The sequence below is a fragment of the Microtus oregoni genome, unplaced genomic scaffold (assembly GCF_018167655.1).
Source record: "Microtus oregoni isolate MIOR12 unplaced genomic scaffold, Mior012 000020F_ref0000438, whole genome shotgun sequence".
Classification (NCBI taxonomy): domain Eukaryota; kingdom Metazoa; phylum Chordata; class Mammalia; order Rodentia; family Cricetidae; genus Microtus; species Microtus oregoni.
Genome location: NW_024543079.1, coordinates 17,375,090 through 17,396,871, shown reverse-complemented (window position 1 = coordinate 17,396,871; position 21,782 = coordinate 17,375,090). Strand labels below are relative to the sequence as shown.

At 40.3% G+C, this 21,782-nt stretch overlaps 1 protein-coding gene across 3 annotated transcripts in view; it reads left to right on the top strand.

The window, feature by feature from the left end:
* The window catches only part of Csnk2a1 (casein kinase 2 alpha 1), a 48,955-nt gene that overhangs the window by 1,659 nt on the left and 25,514 nt on the right, over positions 1–21,782 (top strand). For all 3 annotated transcript variants that reach the window (XR_005976026.1, XM_041670091.1, XM_041670090.1), the window contains exons 2-3: positions 17,378–17,587; positions 21,292–21,403. Coding sequence is in view for 2 of the 3 variants with exons in the window: in XM_041670091.1 (XP_041526025.1) it covers positions 17,487–17,587; positions 21,292–21,403 (213 nt within the window). In the remaining variant the exon portion in view is untranslated. The remainder of the gene's footprint in view (positions 1–17,377; positions 17,588–21,291; positions 21,404–21,782) is intronic.

Genomic DNA, 21,782 nt, shown 5'->3' with positions numbered 1-21,782 from the left:
TTGGTTTTATTAATAGTTGCAAAGTTAGGTTACTCTTTGGCAGCTTTTCCTTGACGCAAACTAAGCACACCATACCTGCTTTATTTTGGCTTTTATGGAAAACAAGAACAGAAAATCGAGTACTCAAGGGAGAAAGGAGATCACGGACCAGTTTCTGGGTTACCTGGAAGTTGGGACTTGACTGAACTAGGCAGTAACATTTCCATGATGAGGTTTTGATTCATCCACTCTGTTACTGTTTGCTTGCTTTTGTATTTTGTAGCCCAGGATGGTCTCGAGTCCACTTGCCTAAGCCTTCAAATATAAGGAATTACAGGTGTGATTACCACACCCAGCTTCTTGGTACTGGATTTGTCTCTGAACATAACATTTCGTATGTGTGTGTGTGTATACATTCATGTGTATGCTTTTTGTCTGTAGGTGAACATGGAGGCCAGGTGTCTTACTCAGTTGCTCTCTGCCTTTTTAAGTTATTAAACCTTTTCTTTGTTTTGTTTTGTTTTAAAGATCTGTGTCTGGACTATTGGGTGGTGGTGGCTCACACCTTTAATCTCAGCACTCAGGAGGCAGAGGCAGGCAGATATCTGATTTTGAGGCCAACCTAGTTTATAGATCAAGCTCCAGGACAGTCAGGGCTACATGGAGAAGCCCTGTCTAGAAAAACAAAAACAAAAAAATTCTTTGTCTGTGTGGGGATATGTGTGTGCACATGAGTGCAGGTAGCCAAGGAGGCCAGAATGGGCTGGAAGTTCTGGAGCTGGAATTACAGGCAGTTATGAGTTGCCTAGTATGGGTGGTGGGAACTGAACTTCCATCCTCTACAAAAACAAATCTCATTCATTTTTAAAAATTTTTTTTTTCTTTTCCTTTTTCCGACATGGGGTTTCACTGTAACTTTGGAGCCTGTCCTGGAACTAGCTCTTGTACACCAGGCTGACCTCGAACTCACAGAGATCCGCCTGCCTCTGCCTTCCAAGTGCTGGGATTTAAGGTGTACTCCACCACTGCCCAGCTAAGCAATACTCTTTCTTAGCTACTAGGCTAGCTCTTCAACCCCTCTACCTAATTTTATTTTACTTTTTCATTTGTTTGGTTTTTGTTTTTCGATACAGGGCTTTTCTGTGTCACTCTGGCTATAGACTAGGCTGGCCTCGAACTTAGAGATCCATTTGCCTCTGCTTCCCAAGACTGGTATTAAAGGTGTGGACCACCACCCAGCATTTTAGCATTCATTTTCTTTTCCTGAGACAATATCTCACTAGATCTGGAATTCCATGATTTAGCTCAACGAGCCGTCCAGCCAGCACCAGAGATGCTCTTGTTCCTACCTCCCACCTATGCTAGGATTTCTGCACCTGACTTTTTATGTTGATGCTCGGGATTGAATTTAGGTCTTTGTTTACCACCTTAGCACCAACTCAGGCCTGACCATAACATTTTTACATCTTACAGTCATTTAAAGACAAGGAAGACTTTTCTTAGAAATAGATTTAAGCCAGGTAGGTGGTGGTACACCCCTTTAATCCCAGCACTTGGGTGGCAGGGGCAGGCAGATCTCTGAATTTGAGTCCTGTCTGGTCTACAGAGTGAGTTCCAGGACAGCCAGAGCTACATAGAGAAATCATTCTGTCTTGAAAAACAAAACAAAGAAGAAAGAAAGAAAAGAAATTGAATTTAATGTCTAAACATAGGGCAAATGATACCTGTGTGTATCCATCTACACAGTCTGTAAATACATTGTTATGTAGTAGAAAAGAACTTTGCAGGTGTAGTTAATGTTAAGACTCTCTGAAAGATTTTATTTTAAATTATATGTATGTGGGTTCTGATGGAGGCCAGAAAAAAGGTGTTGAGTGCTGGTGGGGGTGCGGTGTTGAGTCCCTGGAGTTGGAGTTACAGGCAGTTGTAATCTGTGCTGGTGGGGGTGCGGTGTTGAGTCCCTGGAGTTGGAGTTACGGGCAGTTGTAATCTGTGCTGGTGGGGGTGCGGTGTTGAGTCCCTGGAGTTGGAGTTACGGGCAGTTGTAATCTGTGCTGGTGGGGGTGCGAGGAATGAAACTCGGGGCCTTTGGAAGAGCAGCACTTCCCCTTACCCACTGAGCCATCTCTCCAGCCCCCAAAATCTTAAAATAGAAAATTAACCTGGATCCTGGCTTAGTCACAGATTGATTACATGAGCACTTAGAATCAGAGTACCTTTTCATCTGGATTAGATTGGTGGATGGGGCAATCAGACAGATTAAAGCATGAGAGGGACTCGGTTAGGTGCATTTAGAGAAGGCTGCAAAGAGAATATGAGAAGGCATGTGGGTACCCTCTAGTATCTGATAGCAAGGGAATGAAGACCACAGTCCTACAACCACGAGGAACTGAATGCCAATATCTGAAAGAACTTAGAAGTGGATTCCTCTCCAGAGTTCTCAGCAAGTAAAATAGTTTTGTAGATAACTTGATTTTGGCCTTGAGACCCTAAACTAGCCAGGCTCACCCAATTTATAACCCATAGAAAACTTAAGATAATAAATTTGTGGTGATATAAGTCACTACATTGATGGTACTATGGTAGCAGAACACTAGAATAGATTTTGGTACCAGGAGTAGGGTGTACTGTTAACCTAAACATAGAAGTGCCAGTGGGTGGAGGCTGGAAGAATTTTGAAGAATGTGGTAGAAAAGACCTAGAACAGATTGTTAGTAGGAATGGGATGCTAATGACTTTACTAGTGAAGTCTGAGATAGGAGTGAGTTACACGTTACAGCAAACGGAACAGAAATTGTATCTTGCGCCATGGAAGGCAGAGCTTGTAAGTTTATTTGCAAATAAACTTAGGTGTTTTTTTGTTTTGTTTTTTAACTTAAATGTCCTAGCAAAATGATGGTGAAGCTTGCTTTAATTGTGAATATCTTTGTAAGGGAGTGGACCCCCCCACCCGTGAAATTAAAGAAAGCCCCATTGCATTCTTGATAACTTTATGCCCAAAGGAACGATGCTAATGTCCATTGAAAGAAGTAGGAAAAAAATTAGCCGGACAGTGGTGACACATGCATTTAATCCCAGCACTTAGGAGGCAGAGGCAGGCGGATCTCTGTGAGTTCGAGACCAACCTGGTCTACAAGAGCCTAGAGCTAGTTCCAGGACAGGCTCCAAAGCCACAGAGAAACCCTGTCTCGATAAAAAAAAACAACAAAACAAAAACAAAAAAGATGTATTTTTAGCTTCAAAATTCTGGCAAAAAACCCAAATACAGAAAGACAATTATCACATGTACTCACTCATAGGTGGTTTTTAAACATAAAGCAGAGACACTAAGAGAGACTTACATAGATCTAATCTACATGAGAAGTAGAAAAAAGACAAGATCTCCTGAGTAAATTGGGAGCATGGGGACCTGGGGGGAGGGGAGAGGCAGGGAGGGGAGTAGAGAAAAATGTAGAGCTCAATAAATATCAATTAAAAAAAGAAAAAAGTAGGAAAAATTAAAGACGATTGTTGCATATAGAGAGATGTGAGCGTGCTTAAACCCTTGTCTCTTTAGACCAAGAGCCTAGAGGATTGAAACAGAGCAACAGAAAATTTTCTTTGGGCAAGAAATGGAGTGGACTTTGGCATCACTTTGGGTGTATTTCTTAGGTTTGTATTCCAAATGTTTTAGTTAACATTGTAGCCCAGAACATCTTATACCTAAATTAAATGATGATATTTTGTTGTTGATTTTGTTTTGAGGTAGGATTTTGCCATGTATGCCTTCCTAACCTGAAGCTCACTAGACCAGGCTGGCTTGGAAGGAATTTGTTGACTATTCTCTTGTCTTTGCTTCCCAAATGCTGACATTACAGTTGTATGCCACTACTCCTAGCTGAGATTTAGGTTTTTCTTTTTAACCTGAAAGCATTAATGAGACTTTTGGACTTTGTCTTGATGCTATAGTGGTTGGAGACCTTTGGGAATTTTAACTTGGTATAGGATGAATGTATTTTGTGGGAGAATGTAAATCTTTGGAGGCTGTAGGATGAACTATAGTGGACTATGACCCCACTAAAATGTTGGCACCCTAATCCCTAGAATATTATGTGGCAGAAAGACTATTTAGGGCAGTGGTTTTCAGTCTTCCTAATGCTGCAACCCTTTAATACAGTTCCTCATAAAATTATTTCATTGCTGCTTCATAGCTATAATTTTGCTACTGTTATGAATGATAATGTAAATATGTGATACATGATTCCTCTGAAAGGGTTGTTCAATCCCCAAAGGGGATACAACCCACAGGTTGAGTGAGAACTGTTGATGTAGGGAATTTTAAGGGACTCAAAGGATTACTCTTTGTTTTTTCCCCCCTCTGGAGATTTAGTCTAAGCACCATTTTCCCTAAAAAGCAAAGAACCTGCTTCTGGATGGGGCAGTCCATGCCCTTAATCCCAGTATTCCAAAAGCAGATACAAGTGAGTCTGAGTTTAAGGTCAGCCAGGACTACATAGTGAGATTTTTTTTTTTTTTTTAAGCAGAGAACTTTGGGTGGAGTTAGAGACTCCATCCTACCATTCTGGGAGCTGGCAACAGGGAAACTATGAATACAGCAAGCAGCTTTGTGCAACAAAGAGAGCTCCAGCTGACAGCCAGCCATTAGAGGAGCCAGTTCTCCAGTCCAGCAACCATAGGAAATTAAGTCAACAACCTGAATGAGCAGGGAACAGATTCCTCCCAGAGCTTCCAGCCAGAAAAATGGCTCCTTGATACTTTGGGTGTGACTTAGTTGGCCACTCAACAAGATCCAATTAAGCCCACTCTGCTTCTGATTTACTGAAACTGGTGTAATTTATGTTGCTTTTTTTCTTGTTTCTGGTAATTTGTTAAAGCAACAATAGAAAACTTTACACTGACTTTTGCTAGGTTTATTTCAGAATGTTGAGTTAGTTGTTTTCTAGAGAACAAAAGCAGCAAAGATTATTCCTAGACTAATGTATAGAGTAGCACTTATGCCTTGAGCTTGATATTTAAAATATGTGTGAGTGTGTTGCCTGCATGTATGTCTAATGTCCATAGGGACCAAAAGAGGGTATTCGTTCCTCTGGAATTGGAGAGAATTCAAGATGGTTGTATGCTTCCATGTAGGGACTGAAAATTGAACTGGAGTCCTTTTAACCTAAGTGCTCTTAACAGCCGAGACATCTCTCAAGCCCTTAATGTTTAAATATTTTGTTCCTGTCCTCAGATGCAATATGAAGGGCCTAGATAACCTGCTAAAGTGCTGGATCTAGTGCTGAATCACTGTGGCAGCGTCAGGGACGTTGGCAGTGTCTATTCTTACAGTGCAGCTTACTCAAAGATATTACTTATTTCTGTCTGTCATTGTCATTTGAGGTTAGATTTAGCAGTCATATCTACAAAATGTCTTTTTCTTTTTCTTTTTTTTTTTTTGTGAAAGGATCTCGTTTTGTAGCCCACGCTTTCCTAGAACTTACAGCGATTCCTTGCCTCAGCCTTCCAAGTACTGGTATTACATGTAGGGTCCACTGTGCTCTGCTTGACTTTGTTCTTTTAATAGTGTCCTTAGGTTGGAATCAGCAGATTTGGACTAACTAAACATTAGAGTATGAAGGAAGTAAGACCATTTCTTTCATTGAAATACAGTTGACAAATTAACATTTCAGGATATAATGGACTTTTGAGATTCTCTGCTCAAGTTTGGTTTTTAGACTTTGCAATAAGGAAAATTATCCTCTAAAGGGCAACCAGGATGACTCTAGAGTTGTCTAAAGGATCCTGGTCAAGATTGTAGTCGTGGCATTGAACCTGTATTCTTGAGCACCCTAAAATACCTGGGATTATAGTTAGTTCTCTCTGCTTGCTTCTTCATTGAGTCATTGTGAGGATTAGTTGAAAGACAGTACCTAGCTCAGAAAATGTCCCCAACATATTAACTGTTTATAACATGTATGGTAACTTGACAACTTGTATAAAAATATATTATTGCAGAAACTTACATCTGATGAGGTTTGCCATTTAATTTGCTAAGGGCTTAGCATTTTCAGACAATAATTAATTATGCTTGTAATACCTGATTTAAAATTTACGAACCAGACATAATGCTACACACCTTAATCCCAGTACTTGGGAAGCTGAGGCTAGTGGATCTCTGAGTTCAAGGCCATTTTGGTCTACACTGTAAATTCCAGAAACAGCCATTCCAGAATGGTGCATTCTTTTAATCCCAGTACTGGGGAGGAAGAGGAAGGCGGATCTCGTTGAGTTCCAGGTCAGCCTGGCCTACAAAGTGAATTCCAGGACAGCCAGAGCTGCTACACGAGAAACTCTGTCTTAAGCCTCGCCTCATTCCCCCGCCCCCAATTCAGTAAGTAGCTGAGGATGACCTTGAGTTTCTGCTCTTAGTCCCTTGACCTTCCAAGTGCTGGAATTATAGGCGTGAATATTTTACAATTTCTATATGTCACATATCAAATGCCCCCACTTCATCTATTCTTTTAACACTGGTCTTAGTTCTTTTGGTTTTTGTTGTTGTTTGTTATTGTTTGTTTTTTGTTTGGTTTTTGGTTTTTTGAGACGGGGTTTCTCTGTAGCTTTGGAGCCTGTCCTAGAGCTAGCTCTTGTAGACCAGGCTGGCCTCGAACTCACAGAGATCCATCTGCCTCTGCCTCCTGAGTGCTGGGATTAAAGGCGTGGGCCACCAGCGCCAGGTTCTGAGTTGTTTTTTATTAGCTGAAACATTTTAGTCTGTTTAGAAAAGTGAACAGTTGGAATTTTTTCCCACAGAAAAGAAACAATTGATAATTTCTAGCCAATATTTAAATATTTTTTTACAGACCAGAATCCAGCAGTTGTTGACCAAACATGTTATAGAAATCAAGGATTGAGCCTTTTTAAAAGTTTGAGGGAATAGATAATTACATCACAAGATAAAGCTAGGAGTGGTGTTCTATTGTTTCTACAAATTTTGTGTCTTTTAGCCTTAGATTTAAAAAAAAACCTACTTAACAACAGTTGCTATGGTGGGTGAGCGCCTTTTAATTATGATGATGTTTTCTTACATGAGAAAAATACTGTTATCTGAAAATTTTAGGATTGAGTATATGGTTAGAGGATTTTTTTCATAATTTGTATATGTCAGATCTCAAATACCTTTTGTCTGTTCTTTTAACCCTGAGTCTTGTGAATTTTTCTGAGTGGTTTTTATTAACTGAAAACATTTTAGTCTTAGAAAGGTGAGCACTTGGAATTTTTTTAGTTATGATTAATGCTCTAATGGGCATTTCTCAATTTAGCTATCTTACTAGTGCACTATGAATTTTAAGAAAATCACCCTATTAAAAATGAATGGACAGGGCTGGAGAGATGGCTCCACAGTTAAGAAACGTGGCTGTGCTTCTCAGAGGGCCTGAGTTCAATTCCTAGCACCCACATGGTGGCTCACAACCGTCTGTAACTTCAGCTCCAAGTCATCTGATGCCTTCTTCTGGCCTCTGTGAACAGAAGATAAGAAGCTATGATGGTAACCTTTGAGATAGAGGCAATCTGTGTGTGTGTGTGTATAAAATACAGTATATATTTGCATACTATGTACCTGCAATTCAATTCCATAGTGTGTCCTGTCGCAAGAAAAGATACTCCCTCTGAAATGGAGAGGGGATAATTTTAGAAAATTGTGTCATTTTTTTGTATTAAAAAGTATAAAGTGGCCATTTGGATTAGTCAGGAGATTTCTCGGGCACACACGACGAAATTCAGCAGCCCCTGAGTGCTTGCTATACTTCTGGCAGGTACTATACCAAGGACCCCCAGATACCGTTGCTCTCAACTTCACAATTGGCTGGCATTTTATCATAATAAATACACTGTATCTCAGCTTAGTAGCTTTTTGTGGTACCCTGAGGCTCTTACTCTGTGCCCCGGGGTAATTTCTAGGACAGCTGTAGGAACTGGATGGGAGAGAATGGAATTTAGAATTCGTTGAAGTTGTTAGGGGGTAGGAGGACTAGGAGGCTAGTAGGAAGAACTCTGCTCTTGGAAAGTTGAGGATCAAACCTCACAATCTCTCAAGCCTTGTTTTTTGTTTGTTTGTGTTGTTTCAACCTCTACAGCTGGAGTAATAGCTATGTGGGATGACTTACTTAACTGTTCTTCAGTTTCTTCATCTGTAAAATGGGGTTAGTACTTTACACCTCAGAATATTCTGAATTGTGAAGATTATTAATGAAATCACCAGCTAATAATATATCATGTCAATGCTGGTGTTGCTATTTTTTTATTCTTGATTTTGATTTTCTGATGCCAAACGTTCTTACTTTCTAAAGAGACTCTTGACTTGTACATCTTGGTTTTGGTGTGGCCTGCTGGGTGAGTGAGACACTGAGTTGTTGCTTAGGTGTGGATCAGTATATAAGTCACACCCAGTGTAGTTTTTTGTTTGCTTTTTTTTTTTTTTTTTTAGTTTTTCGAGACAGGGTTTCTCTGTAGCTTTGGAGTCTGTCCTGGCACTAGCTCTTGTAGACCAGGCTGGTCTCGAACTCACAGAGATCCGCCTGCCTCTGCCTCCCATAAATTGTAAATAGGGAGAGAGTTGGACAGTCCTGTGAGACAGTGTTGAGATAGTCCCTACCTCACTCTATAGCCCAGACTAATCTGGTACTCACTTATGTTAGCCCAGACTGGCTTTGAACTTGACAAACCTCCTTTCTCAGTCTCCCCAATGCTAGGATTATAAGTATGAGCTCTTTTCTGTTTCTGTAGAAATGATATGATTTGTTACAAATGGGGATGATCTCGTGTGTGTGTCTGTCTGTCAGGTCTATGTCTCTGTGTATAGAGGTTAGAGGATAACTTTCCACAGTCAGTTTTTTCTTTATACCCTGTGAATCCTTGAGATTGAAGTCAACAGCCATTTGGCTGGCCTGATAGAATCTTTGTTTACAAGTGCTTTTGTTTGTTTGCTTATTTTTTTAAAAATATTTATTTATTTAATTATTGTGTATACAATATTCTGTCTGTGTGTATGCCTGCAGGCCAGAAGAGGGCACCAGACCCCATTAACAGATGGTTGTGAGCCACCGTGTGGTTGCTGGGAACTGAACTCAGGACCTTTGGTAGAGCAGGCAATGCTCTTAACCTCTGAGCCATCTCTCCAGCCCTGTTTGCTTATTTTTAAGATGTGGTCTCACTGTAACTCTCTGACTGTCCTGGAACTTGCTAGTAAACCAGAGTGGCCTTGAACTTGTAGGGACCCTCCTGCCTCTGTCACTTAAATACAAGGATTACAGGCCCATATCACCATACCTGATATAAATCATAAACTCTCTCATTTATTTTTGTGTTTTGCCCTTTTGGAGTTGGGATTTTTTGAGATAGGGCCGTAGCTGTGTAGCCAGGGTTGGACTTTAATTTAAGGCGATCCTTCTGTCTGAGTCTCCTGCATGCTGAGATTACAGGGGTAAACCATAACACACAGTGAAAAGTACATTTTTTTTGGTGTGTGTTGCTGTGGGTTGAGCCTAAGGCCTTGGACATGCTAGGTAAGTGCTCATAACTGAACTGTAACCCCAATCTCGACTCTTTTGTCTCTTTTCCTTTACTGGAGGTTGAACCTGTGGTACTGCACATTCTAGACAAGCACTCTTCCTTGTCCTCTTCCTTTAAAAAACAAAGCCTGGTAATCAAAACAGTAAATTTTCAAGCATGTTGAGTATAAGTTAACTTGATTCGGGAAATAACCAGGCCAGCTTAAAGATAAACAATTATATTTTTACTTATTATAAGGGGAAACTCACGCCACAGAAATGGGAAGTCTAAGTTCCATCGTGTCCTGTGGGAATCACCCAGAGAGAGCCAGCACTTGGTCCCTCTCAGTTTTTCTTACTGGGCTCCAGGTAGCCACACCTTAACTAGGTTCCACTTCTTAAAGGTGATTGGTTAACAAAACTTCGCCCATCAATATTGGGTCTTTTTTTTCCCCTTGTGTAATTTAGTTGGAGATTATTTATTTTCATTATTTACTTCTGTTCGTCCGTCTTTCTGACAAGTTTTCCTCCCAGAATGTTGCACTTCACACTTTGAATGTACTGAAGAATTTTCAGATATCATTCTTAAGGACTTAACTATCCACCAGCAGCTACCTATGTTTTTCTGTAGTTAACATGTAGTTGTGCTCCTGGTTTTTGTTTTAATTTTTTACAACCATCTTATAAACCAGTTTCTTAAAACATGTCCTAAGGTGACCTTCATACATCTTTAAAGCAAAGACTTTGTTTTAAAGGCCCCTCAGACAGCCACTCCATCTACACCTCAAGACAGTAGTTTTAGTTTGTTTTGTTTTGCTTTTTTGTTTGTTTGTTTGGTTGGTTGGTTTTTTTTTTTTTTTTTTTGAGACAATCTCACCACGTATCCCTGGTTAGTCTAAAACTCACTATTAGACCTGGCTGGCCTTGTACTCCCAGAGATCTGCCTGCCTCTGCCTCCAGAGTGCTGAGATTAAAGGTGTGTACCACTACACCCAACAAGGCAGTGTTTTTGTTAGCTGTTAAAAAATCAGTTTGCACCTATTACTTGGGCAGAGGCAGGTGAATCTGAGGTCAAAGCCAGCCTGGTTTACCTAAAAAGCACCAGACCAGCCAGGGCTACATAGTAAGACCCTGTCTTTTTGTTTGTTTTTAATTTTAGTCATTTTCTTTTTTCCTTATTTGTTGTGCATTGTTGTTTTGCCTGTGTAAGGGTATCAGGTCTCCCGGAACTGTTACAGATGGTTGTGAGCTGCCCTGTGGATGTTGGGAATTGAACCTGGGTCCTCTGGAAGAATAGTCAGTGCTCTTAACCACTGGGCTATCTCTCCAGCCCCGTTTGTTTTTGTTTTTAAAAAAGGTCTTTTTGCAGAATTTAAAGACCTGGTATTGAATTTAGTAAAAGGAACCTGTTTAGGTCCTGAATCCTAAATAGACTTGGGTTCAATTCTATTTTTTATTTAGTACTCCTGTAATGGGGGGAGGGGTAACAGGCTATTTACCTCTGAACCTGAGAGTTTGCATCTCATGCCACACCTATTTTAAGAGAAATCCAAATGGTAGCAGGAATTATTACAGATGTAAATGTTGAGTTCCACTTTAGATGGTTTTAGGTCTCAAAGTTTCTGTCCACACGTTGTCTCAAAGTTTCTGTCCGCACGTTCCAAAGAATGGTGGCCAGTGAGATTAAGCTTCACACTAAGACTCATTTTGCCTCTGTTGTCTGATCAAAAAATAAAATACACAGTTAATGACTTTTCTGCCTGTTAAGTTTTTAGTGTAGAGTTATGATAACAAAATAACTTGGTTTTTTTTTATTTATTTAAATGTTTCACTTTGGAAGACACCCTACTGTTGCTGTGTCATTTATTTAACATTGGTACTAGTTTTCTGGTGTAAGGTGGAAAAATAAAATTTACACAAAGGACTTCAAATGTTGGTGTTTTTGTTTTGTCATTTTTTTATAAGTTTGTTTTAGGTTAGAAATACTTTTGAAGAGCCTGGGCAGTTTGGGTGCTCACCTTACTAGACCTGGATGGAGGTGGGTGGTCCTTGGACTTCCCACAGGGCAGGGAACCCTGATTGCTCTTTGAGCTGACAAGAGAGGGGGACTTGATTGGGGGAGGGGGAGGGAAATGGGAGGCGGCGGGGAAGAGACAGAAATCTTTAATAAATAAATAAATAAAGGGGAAAAAGAAATACTTTTTCATTGCCTTTTAAAGCAATAATGCTGTATATTTTTTGGTAGGAATAAAAGCAGAGGGCCCATTTGTGTAGTAGAATTGTCATCTAAAGATAATACCCAATGGGTTCCTCCTTCAGTAAGGTGTATTATTGTGACCCTTTATGGAATTAGATCTTACTTTGTAGTCCTGACTGTGGAACTTGTGATCTTCCTCTTGAGTGGTTGCATATAGGCATGTGTTATCATGCCCAGCTTTAAAGTGATTTTTTTTCTTTTCTTTTTTCTTTTTTAATTTATTTAGTTTTGTGCACATTGGTGTGACAGTCTCTGATTCCCTGGAACTGAGTTATAGACAGTTGTGAGCTGCCATGTGGGTGCTGGGAATGTTTGAGCCTGGGTCCACCTAGAAAGGCAGCCAGTGCTCTTAACCACTGAGCCATCTCATCAGCCCAGTAATTTTTTTTTTTTTTAGGAAGGTATGGCGCGTATCAGACTAGTCCTTATGCAAGAGTTCTATCACTGAGCTATATCCACAGCTATTATAAATATTATATTTCAAAACCAGACCCTTAGTATGGCCAAATATATTTACTGTTTTGAACAGGAAGTTTTCTTAGTTGGTTGTGGCTCGCACCTTTAACCCAGGCAGAAGGCAGGTGGATCTCTGATTTCAAGGCCAGCCTGATCTAAGGAGGCCTTTCAGGACAGGCTCTAAAGCTACACAGAGAAACCATGTCTCCCAAGAGAAAGAAAGAGACAGAAGAAAGAAAATTTGGAATTTGAAGGTCAAAGAAAATATTGGAACTGTCAAAATTCTAGTTGTTGGTCTTATTAATCCATTTTGTTATTGGTGGTTTTGTTGCTTTTTAGATGGGATTACTCTGTAGCCCTGGCTGTCTTGGAATTTACTCTGTGTACAGGCTGACCTTGAACTCTGAGATCCACCTGCCTCTGCTTTTGAAGTGCTGGGATTAAAGGGGTGCACCACTATCCAGTAATTTTATTAAGCTCTATTTTTTCCTCAATTTAATTCACCAGTATCTTTTTTTAAAAAAATTATATTTTTCTATTGTGAGGAGGGGGGCACCTGGTGGTTCTCTTCTTCCATCATGTAGATTTTGGAAGTCAGACCCAGGTTATCAAGACTTGATGCTAAGTTTATTCACAAAGCCATCGTTAGAGCCCTATTTGTCTTTTGTGTATGTATGTGTTTGCACTGTATGGGCACACTTCTTTGCAGGTGCATGTGAGTGTGTGTGGGGCCTGACAATACTAAGCATAAGCAGCACCTTTCAGATGTAGTACTATAGATAAGAAATTCTGGTTTCAGGTGGTGGTAGTGGTGTATACCTTTAATCCCAGTACTCAGGAGGCAAAGGCAGGTGGAACTCTTGGGTTCGAGGCCAACCAGAGGTACACAGTGAAACCCTGGCCTCATAAAGGACAACAAAACAAAAAACCAAAAGAAACAAATTGTGGTTTAAACTACGGATGGTGGCATGTGCTTGTAATTACAGAACTTAAGGAGCTGAAGCTGGACTGTAAGAAGTTCCTGGACAGCCTGGGGCTACCTTCATAAGGCAAGCTGGAGCTACAGTGCAAGACCCTGTCAAAGAAGGGTTTCATGGAGATGTCTCAAGCAAGGGAGCTTAAGTTCAGATGCCCAGAATCAGATAAATGCCAGGCAGGAGTGACTGTCCACCTGTAATTCTAGCATTGGAAGGCAGAGCCAGGAAATTCCCCTGAGCAAGCTGGCTAGTGAAACTAGGTTTTGGGTAGAGACCTGACCTCCAAGAGTAAGGTGAAAGAACTTCTGACATCAACCTTAGGCCAAAAGTTATTTATGTAAGGTGCAGTGTGGTAGCTAGAGTAGTAGTCCTATTCATTTAGTACAATGCCAGTATTTTCTCTGTGTCTTGAGTTTTTAAAATTTCAGTAATTGAGTCTCTTAACAGGAAAGATTCAGTAATTTCTTAAAGTTGGATACTTTTTCTTTAAAAAAATGAGGAAAAAATAAAGTTAGCTTCTATTAAACTATTGTTGCCACCTGTCTAGTTCTGAATGCTACTGTATCTTTTCTGAAGATATTTTGTAGATCATCCATCCAACTTGGATATCCTGTTGGAATATAGCTTAATGCCTATGTTACATTGTCTCCCTCGGTTTTTGAAAGAATAAGTTGTGCTAAAATTATCAAATTGGACTGGAATTTAGGCTCATCAGTTGAACACTTACTGCCCTCCAGAGGATGCAGGTTTGATTGCTGGTACTGTCCTGGCAGCTTGTACTCTAGTTCCAGGGGACCTGACCCTTTGCGTATGGTGCACATACATGTAGGGAAACATTCATACATAGAATAAAAATAAATCTTTAAGAAAGTAATAAAGGGCTTGGGTGGTCGTTGCTCACTCCTTTAATTCCAGCACTCTGGAGGTAGGAGGCAGGCAGATCCCTGAGTTTGAGACCAACTGGTCTACAAAGTGAGTTCCAGGACAGCTAGGGCTGTTAAACAGAGAAACCCTGTCTCAAAATTATGGAGGGACCAGGTGTGTTAGTATATACATTTAATTCCAGCACAAGGAGTCAGACAGGAAGATCCCTGTGAGTTCAAGGCCATCCTAGTCTACACAGTAAGCTCCAGGACTATAATACAGAGATAGTCTCAAAATCATCATCATCATAAAGGGACTAGAGAGTTGGCTTAGCTGTTAAGAGCACTTATTCTTCCAGAAGACCCAGGTTTGATTCCCAGCACCCACATGGTGCCTCACAGCCACCTGTAACTTCAGGGGCTCCAGTGTTCTCTTCTGACCTCTGAGGGCACTATGCACATACATGTAGGCAAAACACTCATACACATAAAAAAATTTTTAAAGCTAATTTAAAAAATCAAATTAACTCTTTAAATTTGAGGCAGGTCCTCACGGAACTTGTATTGGCCTCAAAGTCACTATGTAGCCAATGATGGGTTTATAAGTTTTATTTATAGGCAGGTGTAGTAACCCACACCTTTATTCCCAGTACTTGTGGGCTAGAGATAGATGAATCTCTGAGTTTGAGGCTAACCTTGTCTATACAGTGAGTTCCAGGATGGCCAGGAAGTGACCCTGTCTCAAAAAGAAAACAAAAATAGAATTATTTTTATTTTATGCTTGTGTTGTTTGCATGTATGTATGTGCACCATGTGCATGTGGTGCCTATGGAGGCCAGAAGAGGTGTTCAGATTCCCCCAGAACTGGAGGTCCACATGGTTGTGAGCATGTTAGATGGGTACTGGAAACCAAACCTGCGTCCTCTCTTAAGTATTTTTGTTTTGTTTTCATTTCTTTGGGTGTTTTGTCTGCATATATGTCTCTTCTCTGTACCACATACATACAGTGCCCCTGAGGTCAAAAGAGGACTTTGTGGAGTCCCTGAAACTGGAGCTACAGGTGGTTGGAAGTTGTTATGTGAATGCTGGGAATGGAACTTTTCAACCACCAAGCTATCATCTCTCCAGCCCCTGAACTCGAGCTTCCAATTGTCCTGCTTCTACTGCTCAGATAATGGGATTATAGGTGTAGGTAGGTGCCAGTAAACCTGACTTTGTGTGTTGCTGGTGCTGCTGAGTTTCTAATTTCCATCCCTGTGTGGAATCATTGAGACACATAGCAAGACATTCATTCCCTCCCTCCCTCTATCTCTCTTCCTCTCTTTCTCTTCTTTCTCTCTCTCGACCTTGCTTGTCAGGTCTCCAGAGGCTACCTTAAAATAAGTTGAGATGTGATAAAACCTCCAGTATAGCTTTATTTCTTCCCTCGATCTCCATAATCAGTCTCAGTTTCAGTGCCTTCAGAGTTCAGATTCTTAGAGAGGGGATCACCTACTGGACTCCCTATCTTACAAGATAGGACTCCTAATCTTCAGGGACTGACAGTGGCCTTTCAGATTTGCTTATTTCCCTGGGTCCTATTTTCTTTCCACTTTTGATATTTTCTTTCCACTTTTTAATTGTTCTTTTTTGACTCAGAAGACCAACAAGGAAGAACAGAATGTGCCTAGTATATTCAAAGGGTTTAACTCCTAAGACCACCCCTAATGCCACTTTTTTCTTTCTTATTTTAGGGGAGAGATTGCTTTTCGAGACATTTTCTCTGTGTAGCTCTGGTTGTCATGGAACTACCTCTATAGACCAGGGTAACCTTAGACTTATCAGTGATCCGCCTGCCTCTGCTTCCAAGCGCTCCACCTGCCAGTGCTGCTTTAAGAAAAGGCAAGTTTGTTTGACTGAGATTGGGTTTGTTAGCCGGGCAGTAGTAGCGCTTTTAATCCCAGCACTCGGGAGGCAGAGGCAGGCGGATCTCTGTGTATTCGAGGCCAGCCTGGTGTACAAGAGCTACTTCCAGGACAGGCTCCAAAGCTACAGAGAAACCCTGTCTCGAAAAACGAAAAAAAAAGATTGGGTTTGTTTCTTTTTCTTGTTTTGTGGTACCAGGAACTGAATTTAAGGTTTTGCAGATGCTGTGTAAGCTTTTTACTAAACTATTATCCCAGCCCTTGTTTGACTGAATTTTGATTTTCTAATTTCCAAGACAAGCAAGTGCAATTGGACTTTCCCTGAATTTTCCACAGATGTGACTGGTTCTCTACAGCAGTGCTTAGTTAGGTACTTTCCTCACATAGTTGCTTTTTCTTCGAGTGTAGTCCTGCCTGAGGAGTTAATACAGTCTGACCACATTACTCAGACTTTTGTGTTTGTTTGTTTATTTGTTTGTTCAGTTTTTGAGACGTGGTTTCTCTGTGCATCCCTGGCTGTCCAGGAACTCACTCTGTAGACCAGATTAGCTTCAAACCTGGAGATCTGCCTGCTTCTGTCTCTCAAGTGCCAGGATCAAATGTTGTTTGTTGGATTCTACCATGTGGATCCTGGGGGGTGAACTCAGGTCCCTAGGCTCTGTGACTGTCTCACTCTTGTGCCCCCCACTCTCGTGTGTGTGTGTGTGTGTGTGTGTGTGTGTGTGTGTGTGTGTGTGTGTGATGGAAGGAACCCTGACCTCACATGGTAGGCAAGTGCTCTCAGTCCCTGTCCTGTGTTTGTGTGAGATAATGATGGAGCTTGAGTGAAGGTATTTTGTATACTAGGAAATATTTCATCAATGAACTCTACCCCCATCTCTCATAATTTCTTTTGATTAGTATTTAAATGTACTAAATAAAACTGTGGTATAAAAATCAGTTTCGCCTTTCACATTCCAGAATAATCTTTTGTTTCAAATAGTAGGAAATTCAACAAAAATTACTTTAGTAGAACTATGTAATCCACCTTGTATAATTATCAGATTTTAGACCATTTCGAAGCTTCTAGTTTTCTTTTTTGTTGCCATGTTGAAAAGCAGGTGTCAGCTGGGCAGTGGTAGTGCACCCCTTTAATCCCAGCACTTGGGAGACAGAGGGAGGCAATCTCTGTGAGTTTGAGGCCAAAGTTCCAGTACAGCCAGGGCTATAACAAAAAGAAACCCTGTCTCAAAAAACAAAAGAAAAAATCCTAACATTGCATATGGATTACAGGCTACTTTGTGGAATTTGGTTCAGATTAGCTGGGATATTAAGCATAGCATTATATTTGAGATCGTTATTATTAGTAAAATGGTTTTCCCCAAAAATACTTTGAAAAAAGTAATTTGTTGTTTTTACTTTTTCCCCCCAACAGTTTGAAGAAAATAGGTCTGAAACAAGGTCTTACCTACATCTGCCTTTGAACACAGTGACTGCCAGATCTTCAAACATCAAGTTCAGCTTTGTCTGCCAACCTGTCTGACATGTCGGGACCCGTGCCAAGCAGGGCCAGAGTTTACACAGATGTTAACACACACAGACCTCGAGAATACTGGGATTATGAGTCACATGTGGTGGAATGGGGGTAATTATTTCCATTTACTTCAATGCCCTCACCCACAGTGCTGTATCTTGTAGATTTATGTTAGTAAGCCTTCCCTCCAAAGCACAAGTACAAAACCGAGCTTGCTTTCTTCCATACGTTTATTACACAGCAGTTTGGTGATTTGGCAAACTTAGTTTCTGGGTTTGTAGTATAAAAGTTATTGTGATTACTTCTGGTTTATATATCTTGTGGATTATGGTACTAACAAAGACTTAGCTGTCAGCTTGCCTTCAAGCTTTAGCTACTATTCTGGAACCTTGGGAAGCTGAAACAGGTAGAATTCAAAGTTAGGACTTGCCTGGGCTTCTGAGTTAAAAGCTAGCATTGAAGATACTAGAGAGGTTTTTAAGTCCTTGAGAGACTTTAAAATCACCAAGCTTAATTACGTAAGGTCTTTTTGGGGGTCAGAGTTCTGTCCCATGGTGATAGTAAAGGATGAAACAGTTCTCTAGAAATAGAAACTTCTTTTAGATGAGAAGCAGGATTTACCCTTTATCCTTTCCATGATCCTAGTTATGTGCATCGTGGAATGCAGCCCATTTATCCTCCAGAGCTGTAGCTTACTTCAGCAACCGTGTTTACTCTCAAAGTTACCCAGAAGAGGCTCATTTGAACATTTACATTTCCTGTCTGAACATGGAGAGTTTTGTCATTTTTGTGATAAAAGCATTTTGATAGATTAAGTACAAAATAAAGCAATTTGAAAACTCATAGAGGTATAACTCAGCTAAATTTGAGAAGCTGAGACCAGATGACCTTGAATTGGAGGTCCAGGGCTATGCAGTAATACCTTGGTTTTTTTGTTTTTGTTTTTTAAGTTAACTTCCATATATGATATTTTATATCTGATTCCATATGACTTTGTGTAGCCTGTAAGTGGTTAAAACTATCTCCCTAAACTGTCATAGGGTATGGTTTTCATTCTGGTATGCTGTGATATTTAACAGCAAGCAATTTTCCACATATAAGGAGACACTCTTGGCTTAGAGATGGTGTTAAGAACCATGGTACAAACTGATAAGTGTTATCACTATTGATAATCTTAATAATTCTGTAATGTCATGGACTTTGAACTCAAGATATTACCTTTTTTTTTACTGCTTCAAAACCATGCGCAAAACCAAATGCTCTTCCATAGCTCTGCTGAAATGATACTACAGAGCCCTTTTGAGTATTTACATGGTGCTGTTTGCTTGCTGTGTTAGTTCATATGCCCTTGTGTAAGAGAACTCAATGAGTAGAAAGAGATCTGATAGTATTAACATTGTCCATTGTTCTTAGTTCTTTATGTCGCCTTTCATTCTCCTTTTTAACTGAGAATATGAATGGCTGATAATTGTGCATACTGTATTATAGGAATAAGTAGAATTAGTCCCCCATCCCCTGTTACTTAACCATTAAACCTAGGGCCTTGTGGATTGTAGCAGGTACTCAACTGCTAGGTTATAGCTCCACTCTTTTTTTTCTTTTCTTTCTTTCATGACACAGGGACTCATGTAGCTCAGAATGGCCTCAAATTTGCTGTCTAACCAGGATGACATTGAACTTCTAATCTTTCTGCCTCTACTTCTCCGGAACTGAGGTTCAGTGTGCACTAGCATACCTTGGGTTATATGCATCAGGGATTCATGCATGATAGAATGTTAACTTTTTGATTTATTTTGGGGGGGGGGGGGTTAAAAATTACTATACTTGCTTAGTGGTGGTGGCTCACGCCTCTATTCCCAGCACAGGAGAGGCAGAGGCAGATGGATCTCTGTAAATTTGAGGTCAGCCTGGTGCTTGCTTGGTCTACAAAGCCAGTTCCAGGACAGCCAGAGCTATTACACAGAGAAACCCTGTCTCGAAAAAAAAAAAAAATTATTGAAATTACTTTAGCTTATTTAGTTGATGGGGAATTTGTATGTGCTACATGTGCCAAAGAACAATTTGGGAGTTTTGACCAGAGATTGGACTCGAGCCTTCTGGCAAGGGCCTTTACCATCTAAGCCAGCTTGCGAGCCCATATTTATTTGTTTTAAGGTTTACTTAATTGATATGTATAAATGTTTTGTGTGGTACCCTCAGAAATCAGGAGAGGAGATTAGATCCCCTGGATTATAAATGGTCAGGAGCCACCATGTGGGTGCTGGGACTGAAGCTAGGTCCTGTGTAAGAACAAGTGCTCTTAACCACTAATTCGTCTCTCCAGATCCTTTTTTATTTTTTATTTTTGGTATTTTTTAGAAAGATTCTCATGTACTAAGGATGAGCTTGTACTGATCCTCCTGCCTTTACCTCCCAAGTGTTGGGATTTGATATTACGGGTGTGTGCCATCAGCCCCACTTCATTTTTTCTTTTGAGATAGTTTCTCTAAGTTAAACAGGCTAGCTTTGAATTCATTCTGTAGCCCAGGCAGGCCCTAAATTTGACAAATAGCTAGGAATGTGTATGCACTATCTGGTAGAATTGTGCCTACTGGTTTGTTGTTGTTTGCTTGATTGTTTTTCTGGTAGACTTTTTTTGTAGCCCAGGCTAGCCTCAGACTTGCCATTCCCCTTCCTGAGCCTCTTAAGTCCTGGGATAATATTTGTAGACCCCTGTAATCAACCGGGCCTCCTGAAGGAACTGTATTTGTTATTGGTTAGAGCAAGGGCCTAACCAACAGGGGACAAGGGAAAGTATTAACATATGCCTTATTCTTTACTCTGCCTATGATGTCTAATGTCCTTATTAGTTAACAAAATGTGGATAAATGTAGGACCTTTGGTTCATTATATCTGGTGTGGTTGAAAGCTTTATTAAATATCAGATCTTGTCCTGAAGGATAGGTGAGAGATCAAACAAATATCTACATACAAATATATATTTGGAATCCACTTGTGAACAAAGAGGCTTAATAATAAAGGGCTGCGTCTAAGTGTAACTGAACTATGATAGTCTTGGATCATTTGTTGCATTCAATACCAATATTGAACCAAGTAGTATGAAGCAAGAATATATACAGATCAGTTACTGAAGGGGAAGTAGCCTGCTGTTGAGGACAAATAGCTATATACTTAAATCCTAATGCAAGCTAACCATGTGTAGTGTGCCATTGGATCATGAATAGTTGGAAATTTGAAAGAATATTTGAAAAAGCTTAATTATTCTTTTTGTTTTTAATGCTTATTGAGATAGAATCTCATGCAGCCCAGACTAGCTTTGAACTATGTAGCTGAGGATGACTTTGAACTTTGATCCTCCTGTCTTCACCTTCTGAATGCTAAGAAAATAAGTGTGTACCATGTCTGATTTACATGGTACTGGAGATTGAACCCAGGGCCATGTATATGCTAGGTTAGCATTCTACCAATTGAGCCATAGCCCTAAATTTTCCTGTTTTTTGTTTGGTACACACATAGTTTTAACTGGCCCAGATTTTTTTTTTTTAATATAACATTTGAAATATCTCTTATATTAACTTCTGCTGGTAATGAAGGTGTCTGGTTTTTTTTTTTTCTCTCTTTTTCTCTCAATGATTGTGTTTTGCTTCTCTTCCTTTCTGTAAATAGCTCAGGATAACCTTGAATGCAGATCTTCCCCTGTTCACCTACCAAGTGCTGGAATTATAAGCATGCACCACCATGTCTGGCAAAAACGGAGTTTCGCAAGTTGAAAATTTGATATTTTGAAATCATTGTCACTTTGTTTTTATCTACAGAAATCAAGATGACTACCAGCTTGTTCGAAAATTAGGCAGGGGCAAATACAGTGAAGTGTTTGAAGCCATCAACATCACAAATAATGAAAAAGTTGTTGTTAAAATTCTCAAGGTGAGTACAAGAAGAGAAATAATGTGAGAGTTGAAATGTAGAATCTATGCATATAGATGTCTCTCTCTTTTTGGAGGGGTGGTCGAGACAGGGTTTCTCTGTAGCTTTGGGGCCTGTCCTGGAACTCTGTGTACTGGACTGGCCTTGAACTCATAGGCCTGTCTCTGCCTCCTGAGTGGGATTATAGGCGTGTACCACTGCCACCATCTGGCTCACATAGAGGGTTTTTTTTGAGACAGGGTTTTTTTCTGTGTAGTCCTGGCTGTCCTGGAACTAGGTCTTGTAGACCAAGCTGGCCTCCGACTCACAGAGATTTATTTGCCTGCCTCTGCCTCCTGAGTGCTGGGATTAAAGGTATGGGTCACCAGTGCCCGGCTTA